General features: G+C 40.8%; 1 protein-coding gene across 4 annotated transcripts; it reads left to right on the top strand.

Annotated features, from left to right (window-relative positions):
- The first annotated feature begins 53 nt into the window (after positions 1-53).
- On the top strand, positions 54-15,604 carry ncoa7b (nuclear receptor coactivator 7b). 4 transcript variants are annotated; one of them, XM_023403495.2, is made up of 17 exons: positions 54-202; positions 1,181-1,377; positions 4,844-5,001; positions 7,516-7,586; positions 7,696-7,803; positions 7,896-7,997; positions 8,612-8,737; positions 8,967-9,151; positions 9,669-9,823; positions 10,243-10,839; positions 11,296-11,467; positions 11,687-11,834; positions 12,001-12,126; positions 12,241-12,393; positions 13,368-13,463; positions 13,556-13,629; positions 13,762-15,604. In XM_023403495.2, the coding sequence occupies exons 2-17, from the start codon at positions 1,340-1,342 to the stop codon at positions 13,895-13,897; spliced, it is 2,445 nt and encodes an 814-aa protein (XP_023259263.1). In that variant the 5' UTR covers positions 54-202; positions 1,181-1,339; the 3' UTR covers positions 13,898-15,604. The 4 variants fall into 4 exon arrangements, with proteins under 4 accessions (XP_023259263.1, XP_087029374.1, XP_087029375.1 ...); XM_087173248.1 differs by lacking the exon at positions 54-202 and adding an exon at positions 233-429; XM_087173249.1 differs by lacking the exon at positions 54-202 and adding an exon at positions 446-690 and having other exon boundaries at positions 9,702-9,823.
- Positions 15,605-15,714: the final 110 nt, after the last annotated feature.

The following is a 15,714-nucleotide window of genomic DNA, read 5'->3' as shown; positions in this document are numbered from 1 at the left end:
TTTACCGTTGAACTATGAAATCCCCGGCCTGGCTAAACTTAGCTAACTATAAGCTACTGTTAGCAGAGGCTTAGCAGGCTTATAGCTACAGACAAGCAGGTGGTGAGCTCCTGTGCTTTAACAGCGCACATGACACCAGAGGGCGCAGTGAAGGGAGGTTTCATTTTGATATTAACCTTAGCTGTTTGAGGATGCACGCAAGGTATGTAGGCAGTTTTCGCAGCCTGTTTTTATGGCAGATTTAGCGTATTAGTGCCTCGTTGCACATCGGGATTTGGCGTCAGTGTTAGGGCGCATTACATTCACAGGAATGCTTTACCTTAAGAGATTTGGTTAGCGACTGGGCCGAGTAAAATATCCTCAACATCTCCACCAGGTTGCTATTGTCTTGTAAACAAAGTGGCTAGCTAGTGCCGTTAGCATCAGCTGGTAAGTCAGATGGAGCAGTGGACCTTGTTCAGTGTGCCTGTGTTTGCTCGGACCTGGCGGTAGCACAGACGGATTTCTCTTTAGCAGTGCTGGGCATTTGTCTGTTGTTGTTTTTGTTGCTGCTGCACCGTAAGAAAGGGCTGAAAGCTGCTCAGTGGTCCCGTTCATAGAGGAATTCCCATTAAGCAAGCTACTACAATCTGAAGAATGTGGCTAGCTAGGTGGGGTAACAGCGCTTCAAAATTAGCCTTTTCCTCTGTGGTAAGCCATTTACCTGTTATATAACACTTTGAGGCTACACGTGGATGAACTGCAGTTGCCCAATTTCTGTTCTTTAGGGTGGGACATGTCTGTGATCGATTAACCCTGTGGTGTTATAGCTAGATTATAGTGTAGCCATGGCGGTCTGAATGTTTACATCTACCAGATTCCCAAACTGATGCTGCTAATAATAGACCCACCGTTCCGATGAAGCATAATTACATAATTAAACGCATGTTTACTGTAGCAGCATTAACTAGTAGCAGATGTGTCTTTCCTCTACAGCCGAGATGATGCATTTTCCTTCCTGTTGGTCAGCCATTGTCAGCAGAGTGGCCTGACATGCTTATTATAGGATGCTTTCATCGCCCTCCACTTAGTGTGATGAGGCTTCACCATCAGTTATTGGGCTTTAGCAGTGAAGTGAGTGTTGTTGAGTGAGGAGGCACCCCGTGAGCCAGCTAATCCCCTGCCTCTTTTTCCTCTGCAGGACAAGAAAGAAGTGTGAGAGCACAGTGTGAGAGGTGATCTTCCCAAAGTTTTCTATTGGCTTGAACACACTTGAGTGCGTGTGTGTATACGTGTATGTGTAAGGGTGGATGTTTGTATGGATGCACTTGACTGCGTGCAGATTTAGGACCCTGGCCTGATGGAAAAGAGAGACAGGAAGCCGGGATATTTTGCCAGGTAAGGGACTTTTTCTGAGTACTTTGTATTGTCATATTTGTGTTTAATTTTGGGGTTTTTCATGCAGCAGAACTGATGTGTAGCCCCTAGCATTTTAATGATGACTAAGCTTATGATCAATAACATAACAGATGAGGTAAGATAAGGGTTAGAAAATTTGCAGTGTTACAGCAGCAAAGTGGACAGTACAGAAAACTGCAAAATGTCAATAACAAATATTGTATCAAATGTAATGTGATATATTTCTGTTTATAGGAAGTGTTTTGGTTAAATTCTGTGTTAGGATTTGTTTCTTTCCGTATCTCTTAGCCCATGAATCACATGTTGGAGTGTAAAGTCCAAAATCTGTTGTTGAAAGAACTTCTCTTTGAGCTTTGCTTGTTTGAGGTGACACCGTTGGTTTTCCATTGTGATGCATGTTCATTTGTGCCTTGACATTTTTGCTGTCAAGGTGCATTAACTCATTTCCTCTTCTCACCTTTTGGAATCATGGATCAGCACTGTTAAGTCACCTGTCTCTGAGCTACACCCATCTTATACTGCCTCATATAATCCGAGTTATTGATCCACCGCAATGATGTTGACCTTAAAATTGGATTTTGGCAGCATTGTGAAACATGATAACAGGAAATGTGTGGAAAGAGGCTTGTCACAGCTACGGTGCATAGACAGGTCAGGTTATGAACAAAGAGCAGCGCTCTCTCTCTGACGTCTACAACTCACTAATTAATGTCTACTGGCAGGTGTTTGATTTAGAAAGCTGGGTGAAAATGAATGTGGATAAATGGGATTAAATGGTGGATGTCTGTGTAAAATGGTTTAAACGTGTCTCACAAGCCTCAACCTAGAAAATATTGCTCTTGCTCTGCTTGATTTTTAAAATGGGTAAAAAAAAAAAAAAATTGTGTGAAAAGTAATGATCAGTGAATGTTCCCAAAAATAGATAAATAAGTTGATTTACGGATAAGCAGTAGTGACGTGGTGCGTATGCTGCTAAGAGCAAAGCTGTTCAATATGGACATGAGGGATGTTGTGAGGTAGTGAAGTCTAATGGGCTTCATTGTTTCTATTACGTCTTGGGTTACTTCAGGCTGCACTGACAGGCTGGTACAAACCTGCAATTTGTCCTCTGTTTTTTCTTCATGTGATCGGCTTATGTTGGAAATATTCGGCAGAGAAATGACTTTGTAATGGCATCGCAGTCCAGGCACCCTCTAATTATTAGGTAGGCAGTGTATTAGATTTTAATGGGCTGCAGGCTTTGTGTTAGGGACGGTGTTTTCCTGCAAAGTGAGTGTGGGAGTGAGCAGCAAAAACAACAGTGGAAAGGTGCAGGATGAATACATCAGACTCATGCAGACTACTACTGTAAAGACAGCCACGCTGTGCCTGTATGGACGGAGCGAACATGTCAGGAAGGAAAATAAGCCTTATCTCCAAACACAGCTACTGCTTTAACATGTAGCTCTCCTGCTACTTGCACCATATGGTGCTTCACTTCCTGACAAATAGAGCAAAGCTCACAGAGAGGCACACGCATACAGTAAAAGCCAATAAAAAGTATTAACCTGCCATGAAACTTATCATGTTTTATTGTTTTACAGCACTGAAACCCAGTGCGTGTAATTAGGAGTTTTTGACACAGAACATTAGCACGAAAGACTCATGTCAAAGTAAAACGGGTGATTTGAGGTGAAATGTACGAGGTCCATTTCCTGGAAAAAACTACACCATGAAGACAAAGGCACAAAAAGATTTACTGAAAAGTTTCAAGGCACTGAATATACACTAGGTACAGTAAGACTGTGCTTTGAAAACAGGTACAGAATATGACATAGTACATTTGTCTAGAGCAGACTGTTCGCACACACACACACACACACACACACACACACACACACACACAAACACTTTGAGGATGATACTAGTGACACTGCTCATGAAGTAACTGTTGCCTTGGGGGTTTCACGAGTCACAGTTTTATGGCTGTTGAGAAAACACAACATGTTTGGTGGAAGATATGTGGGAGACACTGAAACAAAGTAGAAAAATGGTCTATGGTCTGAAGAGACCGAAACTATGCTTTGTGGGTTTCACACTCAACAGTGTATTTGGTGTAAGTCTAACACAGCAGTGGAAACACACAAGTCCCAGTCCACCATGAAACCTGGTGGTGGAGGCGTCACGCTTTGGGGATCCCCCTGTGCCACGAGAAAGTAAGGGGGTAAAATAAATGCTGCAATACAGAAATATCTGTGTTTACTACAGAATTGCAATTGAGGAGAACATTTATTTTCCAGCAAAACAGCTGCAGACGTGAAGACAAAATGGCATCCAATGGATCCATAGAGACTTAAGGATTATTGCTGTTGTAGTTTGCTGTAGAGAGATGGTTTTCACATGTTCTGTTAAACAGAGTCAAAAAAGTGAAATTTTATGCATTTGATTCAAAGTTATAAAACACAGTAAAATGTTAAGTTGTTGACTTAAGCAGGGCTACTGTAAGCACAGTGAAAACAGAGTTCAAGCCAAGTCTTGTACATGGAAGTTCAGGGTTTTTTTTTATTTTTTTATTTGTATTTTCATTTTCACTTGTTACTTGCAGTATCAGGCTTTTCTCTGCTGTTATGCTGAGATGTCGATGGAAGAGAGGAAGGGTATGATGACGGGGGGGTGATTGGGACACTGTGAGACATCCCCCACAGTGAAACAGACGGTGCTTTTAAGAATGTGTCTGCAGATTCTCGAGTTCACTACCAGATTTGTGCCGCATCGGTTAAAGTGGGAGAGTGACCTGAGGCTGCGGGAGAGGCCTGAGCCGTGTCTGTCTGCAGCCTTATCGACCCACTCTTGCCTTTCCATTAAGCCGCTTGAACACTTAAGACGCTTAAGCTTTTCGCTTTTCCTTCACTCCGTCTTTGTCAAGGGCTGTGCACTACCCCTGCCCCTCAGAGCATTTGATAAATCAATTTGGTCTCATCTTTGTATTATTTAATCTGTTGCAGTTTTGCTGACATTAGACGGTAAACAAACCTGTGCTGCCTGGTCATTTTCCGATCATGATGGATTGAAAAATATAAGTAAAATGGTTACGACATTGTAACTGGCAGAAATGATTAGAGAAAAACTCCTTACTTCCAGTGTGGAACTACAGTTTTGTTCCTGTGTACTATCCAGCTCACTGTAGATCACAATAGGCCAATCTGAAGGGTGGAAGTTCAAGTGAATGCCTCATTACATCCTGTGGTAGTCGGTAACAAACATCATCAACTACAGCATTAACATGGGAGGAATATATAAATGTGCACATATTCCTACACACTTTATGTTGATCCCCACGCTGAGAGAGCTGTGATCGCACGAGCTCTGACCAAATTGATCAAATGGCCGTCTGCAGTGCTGTATTTTCTTTACCCAACTTTATGAGAGGGGGTAAACAAATCCTTCTCCTCTGGCATCCCGTCAGGCTGAAGAGGCGGAGACAGCTGAAGCAGAGCCAATCGGATAAGAATGTGAATGAGCAGAACCCGACAATCATCTCCTGTCCAGACATCCCAACTGACAGCAACCCCAACAAGAAGACAGATCTGCAGAGAATAACAGCGAAAGCGCCTGCAGCCTCAGGTAAGAGCTGCGTGCAAACTCACAACAAAGATTTGCAGCTTGTTTTCTCATGGAGAAATCACTTGAGTAAGAAGCACTCTGAGCACCCTGGAGCCCGTAATTGGCCTCAGATACACTTAGAAAAAATGGATTAAACGGCAATAATGGAGACGATGTATATTATTTTAAAGCAATCTGTATTTAGAGTGTGTTATTATCAGTAGACTTAAAAGCTGATTTATAGGCCTCCACTGATGTTATAATGTGGTTCTGCAGATACTAAAAGGCTCCACTTTTAACCTTTGGTTCGCTCTTTATCGTCTCCCAAACCTTCTGTTCACCGCCATCGTTAGCACTGTATTACAAAAACAGTGTTAGATAATATAAACCTGATTCATTTGGCAGTGGAACAAATGCCACATCCTTGCCTTAATGCACAATACTCCTATGAGACTGCTGCAACGATTGCTGGGTAAAACCCCTGAGAATTATAATGACGTCAAACACATTCTGGTCCTAGTTTGCTGTTGTGGCAAAGACAATGAACCTTGGTGAGACGGCCTCATTCAAAGCAGCTTTACTGCCTGAGCGTTTTGTTCTGTTGTGGTTTTTTTGTCGCTCTGTAATTTCCCACTTTTAGATGAGCAGCAGGTCAGCTTACAGTAGTGGTATTATTGTCACTGTCAATACTGCTGCTTTGTTATTTGAGAGAATTTTCCCCCGACTGATAGACGGTACAATCATCTGTGTTAGGAATCACTTGTGGTGAAACGACCTCAGCAGTTTTAAACAGGAAGTTACATAACCTTTATCCTGTGCTATCTTACAGCATAATGATGACATTTTATCCACCGTGTAAACAAAGCTTATGAGTATTAAGAGTCGATGCTAATGTTAAATCACAATGGAAATATTATAATGGCCTTAGTTTGTGCTTAAAAATGATATAAAATCCAAGTTACGATACAAGCATCTTTGTCATAAACATAATTTTTTTTAAGTGAATAACATTTTTCGAGGGTTACGCCTTTTCAAACAGAAGAAAAAATGCTTGTAATAGGCTAATAAAAGTAAAATGATATCAACTAAATTCTATCATTCAGCTACTGAACTCAGTGTGTCCATTCAGAATTGCTAAAAAGACATTCTTTGTGATTGACTAATGTGAGTGTCACTGTGTGCAAAGTGTTGGAACATATTTTGGCTTCAGATTTGCCCCAGAAGAAATCTAGTTGAAGTAGGCCTGAACGATCAAATCGAGATATTATTTAAATCACAATGTGGCCAAGTGCAATCGCAGGAGCTGCACTTTTTCTGATTGAGGTGAAATGTGTTACAACAGACCATAAATGAAGCATTGTGTTGCTACAGAGATGCTCCAACCAACAAATCCTATTTTCCAAATGTAGAGGAACCTTCTTGTTTCACATGAGACCCAACAAAAATCACATCATCATCATTTTATTTTCACTGAAATTGAAATTGAGATTTTTTTTGTGCATACTTCTCAGCCCTAAATTGAACCTATAAAAACTGTTAATATTAAAGGCATGCTCACAATATGTGCAACTCGGACTGATGTACAGTTTTAATCAGTGGTTTCGAGTTGGTTTTCTGCATTTGCCTTGTGTGAGTGACATTAAGAGCATTGTGTGTCATTCTACCATATGTTGCTGGGTTTGTTTGTAGCAATAAATCATCCCTGAACGCAGCATGTTGACAGTGATATGGACTCAAACGTGCAGTGGGCCAGCCAGCTGTGTACATTCTGCCCTGAGTGTTTTGATAAAACTACAAAACATATACCTCTAGGTTTTACGTGACCACATCATGCGCAGTATTTTATCATTCACCGCCCTGTACTAATTCGGTGAAAGAGGTCCAGTTTTCACACAGGTGACAGCGGACTTGTGTTTGATGGTGGTTGCAGCAAAGAGCAGACAACAGCAGCAGTCTGGCTGTCTAATGCTTAGTCACGGCCTCTGTTTCCATGGAGGAGGCAGCAGTGTAATAAGGCAGCAGGGAGTGGTGTACTAATAGCTTATGTGTTCTTGGCAAGAAAAAAATGCTGACTGTAGACCTTGTCTGCCACAAGGGTCAGATTGTGAATTTACAATAACTGCTTCTGTAAGTGTGTGTGTGTGTGTGTGTGTGTGTGTGTGTGTGTGTGTGTGTGTGTGTGTGTTTTCAAGCATGGATAACAATATGGGACAAACAAGCTCTGGTACTTAATCAAAAATGTGGTAACTACGGTATTAAAAGCTATTTAGAAGGTCCTCTGTTGCAGAATTTCTTTGTTCTGGTTATGTTATGGTGCTTGAATTTTTATTGCTTATTGCAGAAAGTTAGAATCACTGGATTATTAAAAACATATGTTAGCAACCTAGAAAGTATGAGGCGGACACTTTATTAATCTCTCAAGAATAATTGTGTGATTTTTTTTTTTTTTTTTTCCTATGAGAATATTGTCAGGTTGGTAACATCTCTCCATCTGCAAAATCCCTTTCTCTTTTTCGGTCTCTGTCTCTCTCTCAGATGATGGCTGTAAAAGTAACAATCAGGCAAAGAAGGAGAAGAGGAGGCCACCGGGGACAGTGGAGTTCATTGTGAGTAGCACTGCACTGTTAGCACACTTTAAATGTCTGGCTAGCTGACAGGAAGGTTGTAGATTGCATCATGTAGTGTTTTCTCACAGGAGTTGATCTCTTGTTTCAGGTGGGACCTAACGATTCCCTCAACAGCATCGCTCTCAAGTTCAACATCACCCCAAACAAACTGGTCCAGCTGAACAAGCTCTTTGCTCGCAGCGTCTACCCCGGTCAGGTGAGAACACTAACTGCACCACATTATGCTGCTCCCGGTCTCTGCATTATTTATGTGACTTGCTGATCATTGGTCGTTGGCCCCCACTACAGAAGCTGTTTGTCCCTGATGTGAGCCAGCCAGAAACAGAAGTAAAGTCTCAGAGCTCCTCTGATCCCACCCTCACAAATGGTTTGTCTGAGAAACCATTAAATGTAAGTGAAAACCAGTTTCATTATGTTGATTACACTGCATGTTGCTTTTTGCTGTAGTTTACAGCAGCTGTTTAGGGACAACTTTGTGAAAAAGGCATACATCTTGGAGGAGTTGCACATTAATTAATTAGAAGATGAAACGGGAGTATATACAGGGGATCTTCTGTGCTTTCAAACTTTGTCCTCTGACTACACTGACTGGTTCCAGTAAAATCATGGCTTTGATGCTACAAAGTGTTTTATTATTCTCCCATAATTCAAATTCTGCCGCCCACCATGATGCATTACAATGAGCGAGCAGTTTTTAATGTTTAGTGCATAAACAGTGGGGACTGAATATGTTGCCAGTTTGCAGAGAAGGATAATTTAATCGACCAGCATTTGGCAGTCAAGTGAAAAAGTTACTTCAGACATAATGTTATTTTAAAAAGCGGGGAACAAATGTTTGGCTCTGATGGCTTAATTCTCTGATTCTAAGTCAGTAAAGAGCAAACACTGATGAGAACTGAAACCACAAACCACTGCATTACACACTTCAAGCTAGCACTACACAATCAAGCTATAGAAAAGCATAACAATCAGGTCTCTGATCTGTTTTTTTTTATGTCCAACAGGATGGCATTTCAAACTGCAGGTCAGCAAAATCCATCCGGCGTGAGCTCTCCCCGAACTCAGAGGACGAGAGCCCGTCGACTGTTAAATTCATCAAGATGAGCTGCAAGTATTTCACTGATGGCATGGTAAGAAGAAAACACACTCAATTTTTACTTTTTTATATACTAAACAAAAAAAGTCTATCAATAAATACATACAGTATTAAATGTAATTCATGTGTGTAATAATATATCAATTAAATGATGGCTAAAATATTGACCTAATTCAAATTATATCCAACAGGTACCACTCTTTGTTTGTTGTTTCTGACCAAGAATCTCTGTCATCCCTCCCTGTTTTATTGTAATCTTGCAGGGAGTGGTGGGAGGCGTGCTGATCGTGACCCCCAACAACATCATGTTTGACCCCCACAAGTCAGACCCCCTGGTGATCGAGCACGGCTGTGAGGAGTACGGCCTCATCTGCCCCATGGAAGAGGTCGTCTCTGTAGCGCTGTACGACGACGTGTCGCGCATGAAGCTCAAAGATGCCCTTCCATCGTAAGATCTCCCAACCGCCTCCCTCTCCTCATTTCCCTCTTTTGTAACTGTTTTTCTTCCAGTCCTCAGCTCTTATTCCTCCTTTCTTGTTCCTCCTCGAGTTTCTGCTTTCTAGTCCTTGCCAACAATAAAACTGTTTGTGTCAAACCTTTCGCTTTCTGGAACTTTTCAAATTTGTGTCTTTACCACATCTCTTAGTTTGTCTGTTGGCTGTTATAGAGCGCCTTTGTTTCCACTGGGTCTTGTCTATGTAGATACAAGTTAAAAATCCCCTTAGTTTCCACTTTTAGTTTGTAATTTTTAATCTTACATATTTAATTTGTTCTTCATAATTTTTTTCTATTTTAAATGATCTGCTGTTTTTTCATCACATTTGTTATTTATTTATTTTTTTTAAGTTGTTTATCATTTTGGTCATTTTTAATTTCTGTTGGAACTGTCCTTTTTTTGTTTTTTCCCTTTTTTCATTTTCATCCTCGTTTGCCGTGCGGTATGTGTGGTGCCCGGTGACCATCAGAGACCTACCCCAGGATCTGTGTCCTGTGTACAGGCCTGGTGAGTGGGAGCAGCTCCCGTCAGAGCGGGACCTAAACCCCTTCAGCCGCTACGAAGCTCTGGAACCAAAGCGACCCATCGTCTTGGACGACATTGAATCAACCCTCTCTGAAACTGGTAAGATTGTGTCATTAAGCTCTGGCACGGGTGATCCACTTCCCCAAATGGTGGTTATTTTGGCTTATGACTTTTAACTTGGATTTGTTGTCCAGCATCAGGCGACAGGTGCATGTTCTGCTTTTTATGCTTTTGTCTAGTAATTGAATGAAAGTGGTTTGTAAATTTTCAGATCCTTTCCTGTGACCAAACATTTCGGTTCCTAACTTTCACTAATTCCTCATCAAGTTCTTTTTCACATGTCGATTGATTGTCTTGATAATTAATCAGCAACAATTTTGATTATCAGTTCATCATTTATGTCAGTATTTAAGCAAAATATTTAAACTAAATATCGTTATGAGAATAATCTGTAGATGCAGCTCTAGAGTAGAATGTGTTGATCTTAAACAAAGCCTGATTTATCTCTTCAATACCAGGAAGTACAGAGGGAGAGCAGACAGAGAAGTCTCCGTCAGATGAAGGATTCACAGAGTTGGAGCCTACTGTCAACGGGAGCACTGAAGAAGCAGAGGGAACGACCTCCAGAACATCCAGCATCCTCAGCAGGGACCAACAGAAACTCCTAGGACCAAGTTGCCCAGGCCGAGGAGACAAGTCGATGCTTGATCAAACTAAAGGGAAGCTGGATGATGAAGAAGATGAAGGTGTGGCTCAGAACAGCTCCATCGAGGATGGAGAGTCAATACAATCCTCCTCAGAGACTGAGAAACAGGGCTACTCGCACGATAAATCTACAAGCCAAGACGTAACCAAAACCAAAGACATCAAACCTAAAGGGAAGGAAGAGCTGCTAAATGGTATAGATGATAAGATAATCTACGCACCAGTGGACCAAAACAGGAAGTTGAGTCTGATTGAAGCTGCAGAGGTTCATGGGAACTCCAGTCCTAAGAGACGAAGCTCGGACAGACGAGCTGAGGAGGACGAACTCAGTGAGGAGGAGAGACGGAAGAAAAACTACGAAGCAGAAGTGAAGTCATGGCTGATGGAGAGGATGCAGGCTCCAATAGAAGGTAGACATTGTAAAAAGATATTAAATCCATTGTCACAGTTATTGTAGTTATTTGGCAGTTTATATGTTGAATGTCGGGAATATCAGTGTCTAGAGACACTCCCAAATCTTAAAATCGAAACAAATGTTCATGTATTTATTTCTTCTTGCTTTCTTTTCTTTCTCATAGTGTCTCTTTTTTTTTAAATTATTTTCTTTAATGTCCTATCTTTTTATGTCACAATTGTCGCGTATGAATAAAAGGGGAGACAGACTCTCAATCACCATTATTTGCAGAATTTAAACATTTCAGATTTTGGCGACTCCTGGTGGTAGAATCAAAAAAAGACACTGTGACCTCATCCAAAAAAAAGAAATCTGGGATATCTGGGTACTTTCGGGGATATAATGAAGACAATGAATGTGGCATTAAACTAACATAATTTTCTCTCTTTTTTCGGTTCCCTATTCTGTACAGACATGCTTTTTTCATCAGAGGAGAAGAGTAAAATCCCTCCAATGTTCCTCTGCTTTAAAGTGGGAAAGCCAATGAGGAAGTCCTTTGCTACTGGCATGACCTCTAGTCCTGCCCACTCCTGTGGGGGCCGCGAGAAGCAGCCAGAGTACTGGTTCGCTGTGCCACAAGAGAGGTAAGACAGTGACTGTGTCATCATACAAAAATTCTAGTATATTGTCTGTACTGGAATCCAGCAATGAAATAAATAAAAAGTGACACTTATAACTTTCTGTTGCATATTTGCTTTTGCAAAGAACTAACTAACCATGAAATGTCTGACTCATTGAGGAATTTTGTGGTTTGTGAGCTGTCTGTGATTTTTAACCTCTCTTATACACTGTATGTGTTCCAGGGTGGACCATCTCTATGCATTTTTTGTGCAGTGGTCTCCGGATGTGTATGGGAAGGAGGCTCGAGAGCAGGGCTTTGTTGTGGTGGAGAAAGATGAGCTGGACATGATCGATAACTTCTTCAGTGACCCTGCATCTTGCAGCTGGGAGGTGAGCTGAGTGGAAACGGCCAGTTTGTCGACGTGCTGTTGGTTTCAGTGCAGCCGAGTAAAAGCCTTCAGTTTTTATATATTGCTTTTGTGCATAGATAATAAGATCCCTGTGTCATTGATTTCTGTCAGATTTTCACTTGCTTATAACTTTGTTTTGCTTCTAGATCATTACCATTGATGAGGCTAAGCGCAGGCAGAGTTTTGGCAGCTGTGACGGAGACCTGTCTGTGGATGCACTGCCCATACTCAGCGATACCAGTGACCTGCTGCAGGATACACACATTGAGAAGGTGATTAAATAAAATTACCCGCTTACTGATAAGAAAATGATTAAACTTTGCGGAAGAAATATGCAACATGCTCGTCAGTGCGTCTCATAATCTGGTAATCTGTTTGTTCTCCAGCTTGCCTGTCGCCTGCCAGCCCGTGTGCAGGGTTACCCCTGGAGACTGGCCTACAGCACCGAGAGAAATGGGACCAGCCTCAAGACTCTGTACAGAAACCTGGCAGATGTGGACAGCCCTGTTCTGCTGGTCATCAAAGACATGGATAACCAGGTTAGATACTGTCCATGTGGATTTACTCACTGGCTGATAATAGAGGAGGTGAACAGCAGTCAAATGCAGTGGCCACTGATCATCAGTAGATGGCATTCATAGTCTTTACCAGTGATGTCATCTCTGCAAAGAGTTTATATTATGTATAAAATAGTAGTTTACATTATGGAGAAACACCATTTTTTTGTGATTTGAGTTTAATTTAGCAAAAATATACAAGAATGTTTTTTTGTTTTTTTTTAAATAGGTTATGCATGTTTACCATATATGAGAGGATATTGTTGTTTTTAACAACTTATATTTTTCTGTATGGGTTTGTGTTGGGTTTATGATTTGGGACCAGGTTATTTCCACAAAGTTCATTTTTTGTTTTTTTATTTTTTTCTCTTGCTCTGGACCCGTGTTAGCCCACCACGTGTTGAGCATGTCAAATGTTGGCAGCAGATGTCATCGGTCTTTGTCTTTCATTTTCCAACCCCATTGCAGTGTTAAAGGTGTGGACTGAGCAGTTGGTCCGAGTTGAATATTCAGTATTCACTACTGTATATTTCAGGGTTTTCCAATACAGTAATAGACCCATGTAATGGGAGAAACTGTCAGTAGTTTGTAAAATTGTGTAGTTGCTGTGTTTCTTATATTACAAGGTTTTCATCATGATCTCCTTTTCAAAATCAAGAAGTCACACACAGTAAATTTAAACATGTCTGTCAGTGTATGGATCTTTAGTCTATGAGTTATTTATTTAACCCTGTCAAGGCAGCATTATTCGTGCACACACTGACCCCATTATGGTTAATTAAGTCACATCCTCCCAGAGCAACACAAGGGGTTTTAAGTTTTGGAAACAGTTCATTCAATTATGCCTCTGTGTTTGGGATATAAACCATTTTTGATTTTGTTGACACCTTGTGGTAGTATAAAAGATGCACTTTAGTAAAAAAAAAATCTTAAATTAATTCTGACTCTTGTCACAGATATTTGGGGCATTCTCAACTCATCCCTTCAGAGTGAGCGAGCACTGCTATGGCACAGGAGAGACGTTCCTCTACAGCTTCTGTCCTGAAATAAAGGTTTGTACCAAGTTGGTTTAAAAACTAATTTTGGGTGTTTAGCTTTATTCCTCCAACTGCAAATTCAGACATTATTTGCTGTTTATTTTCAGGTGTACCGGTGGACGGGGGAGAATTCTTACTTTGTGAAAGGCAGTACTGATTCTCTGCAGATGGGAGGAGGAGGGTAAGATCTGTAACTATAGCTCATTTAATGTAGATTTCTCAATAATCTACACTCTTTTCTCACTTTCTCATCAAGTGATGTGCACCTTTTCCTTAACGTCTTCCTTCCTGTGCCTCTGCCCCTCCTCTGCAGTGGTCAGCTGGGCCTGTGGCTGGATGCCGAGCTCTACCGGGGCACCACCACCAAATGCGCCACCTTCAACAACCAGCCACTCTCCGCCCAGCAGGACTTCAGCATCCACAGTCTTGAGGTCTGGACCTTTGAATAGCCTGGCCTGCTCTATACTAGCTACTTCTACATTCACGCTCTGCTCCACAACCCCAAACCTTCAAACAACCCCAAGTCTAATACGCACCACTTGGAGGCAAACCTAGCTACCCCACAACGACACTAAATGCTCCGTGAGAGAGGACAGAAAGCGGCACCTGTGGAGTGTTCATGCTGACTGAAAACAGAGCGGAAACGTCTGTCCTCTGTAGCCTGTTTTGACGTGGGTTTGACCTGCAGGTAGGTTGGCCAGTTTATGTCTGCGTCTTCCTTCAAAGGTGGAAGTGTAAGAAAATGCTGTTGCTCTCAGTTCATTGGCTGCCTTAGACATGTGACAACGGCCCCAGCTTTCCCAGCATGCAGACTGCCTTACCACCACAAGCTTATGAAGAGAGAGGGACGACGAAGGCTGCTAATGAGGAAATCCCAAAAAGAGCTGATTTTTAAGTGTGTATGAAAGAATAAGATGTCCCATAATACTGTAGGTTTGTTGCAGAAATAATGGTTGATGTAATTTGTATGTGTGGGAATGTACAGGGTGATGCACCGAAGATGTTGATGGACGGCATATCTTTTTTTAAAACGCTATGGACTTTATACCTGAAGAAAAAAATACCAGGAAGGATATTACATCCTCTATCATTAAATTACTTTCAATGCGGGAAACGTAGTGATTGTTTACAATGGAAGTGTTGCACTTCCTCTAAAGGCCGTCTTGTCCCTTTATTTTGAGTTTTAAATTAACCGAATGAGAATGTTTCATTGCATTTCCTCATGATTTCATATAAAGTTTTGTTCCCCCTACAATCCAAAATAAGTGACAGAGCCAGGAAATGTTTGCAATGACCAAATATGTTTCTTTTTAATTTCATATTTGTTGTGAGCTTGTCATATTTTATAAAATATTTTAGATTTTTTTATTTTTACATTTTATTTTTGCATTCTGTTTTTATAAATATTGTTTTTTTGTTTTTTTTTAATGGTTCTACTTTTTAAAAAATGTAGTGCTTAATATTTCTGTTTCGGATTGGACCCAACAAGCACTAGATAATTACTATTGTCAGTATTGGATTCATGTCACGCTGACTAATTTTATCTCTTTGGTTTTTCATTTGTAGTCATTGTTGAGAGAGTTACAGGCAGTAGAGTTTGAACATGATGTCATTTTTCACTACAGGACTAGTTAACAGTCCTTGCTGTGTTATGGCCCCATGTAATTAAGCATTTCTTCAATATAAAATTTGTTACTGAATGTTATGTGATCACCACTACAGGAAAGCTGCCTGTCCAACCACAGGTCAGCGTCTGCTTTACCTAAAAATGGGTGGAAAAGGGATTATCTGTTTTTGCACTCTGATATACCACTAACTAAAAATTCAAATCTACTAACATGGAAAAGATAAATGTTCATTTATATCCTGTGTAGGTGACACAGGCTTGTAGTGCATGAATATGCAATACTGCAAATGTCCGACACCATTGTTATGATATCTACCATACTATTCACCAATGCCAGTTATTGCTTCATGTGAAAATGAGCTCTGTTGTCTGTAGCTGTTCAGTGTTGTTACTGTGAATGTTCCCTAAGTATTATTTCTTGTGAATCCAAAACTGCTGTGTTCTGTGATATCACTAAGGATCTATTTATTGTGTTGTTATTGCAACCACATTTAAACCTAAATAAATGTTAAATATACACACATGATAACACATTGTGTCGTTTATGTCCAACTTTCATCTCCCACATGTTCATTTCCATTCCTTTTATTCAGAGGGATTGAATGTCCAGGGTTCATCAACTCAGAGTTTAGGGTTTGG

The sequence above is a fragment of the Seriola lalandi genome, unplaced genomic scaffold (assembly GCF_002814215.2).
Source record: "Seriola lalandi dorsalis isolate HSWRI2012SDOR001 ecotype SW California unplaced genomic scaffold, Sedor1 jcf7180002054139, whole genome shotgun sequence".
NCBI classification, from domain to species: Eukaryota; Metazoa; Chordata; class Actinopteri; order Carangiformes; family Carangidae; genus Seriola; species Seriola lalandi.
Note: the sequence above shows the minus strand (reverse complement) of the source record. Positions and strands in the feature narration are given on the sequence as shown.

What these genes read in the sequence shown, in the direction of transcription:
- ncoa7b (XM_023403495.2), top strand. Translation starts at nt 1,340, where the DNA reads ATGGAAAAGAGAGACAGGAAGCCGGGATATTTTGCCAG. An exon ending in GCAGCGTCTACCCCGGTCAG is followed by an intron (nt 7,804 to 7,895) that starts GTGAGAACACTA and finishes CCCCCACTACAG; the next exon opens with AAGCTGTTTGTCCCTGATGT. An exon ending in GATGCAGGCTCCAATAGAAG is followed by an intron (nt 10,840 to 11,295) that starts GTAGACATTGTA and finishes TATTCTGTACAG; the next exon opens with ACATGCTTTTTTCATCAGAG.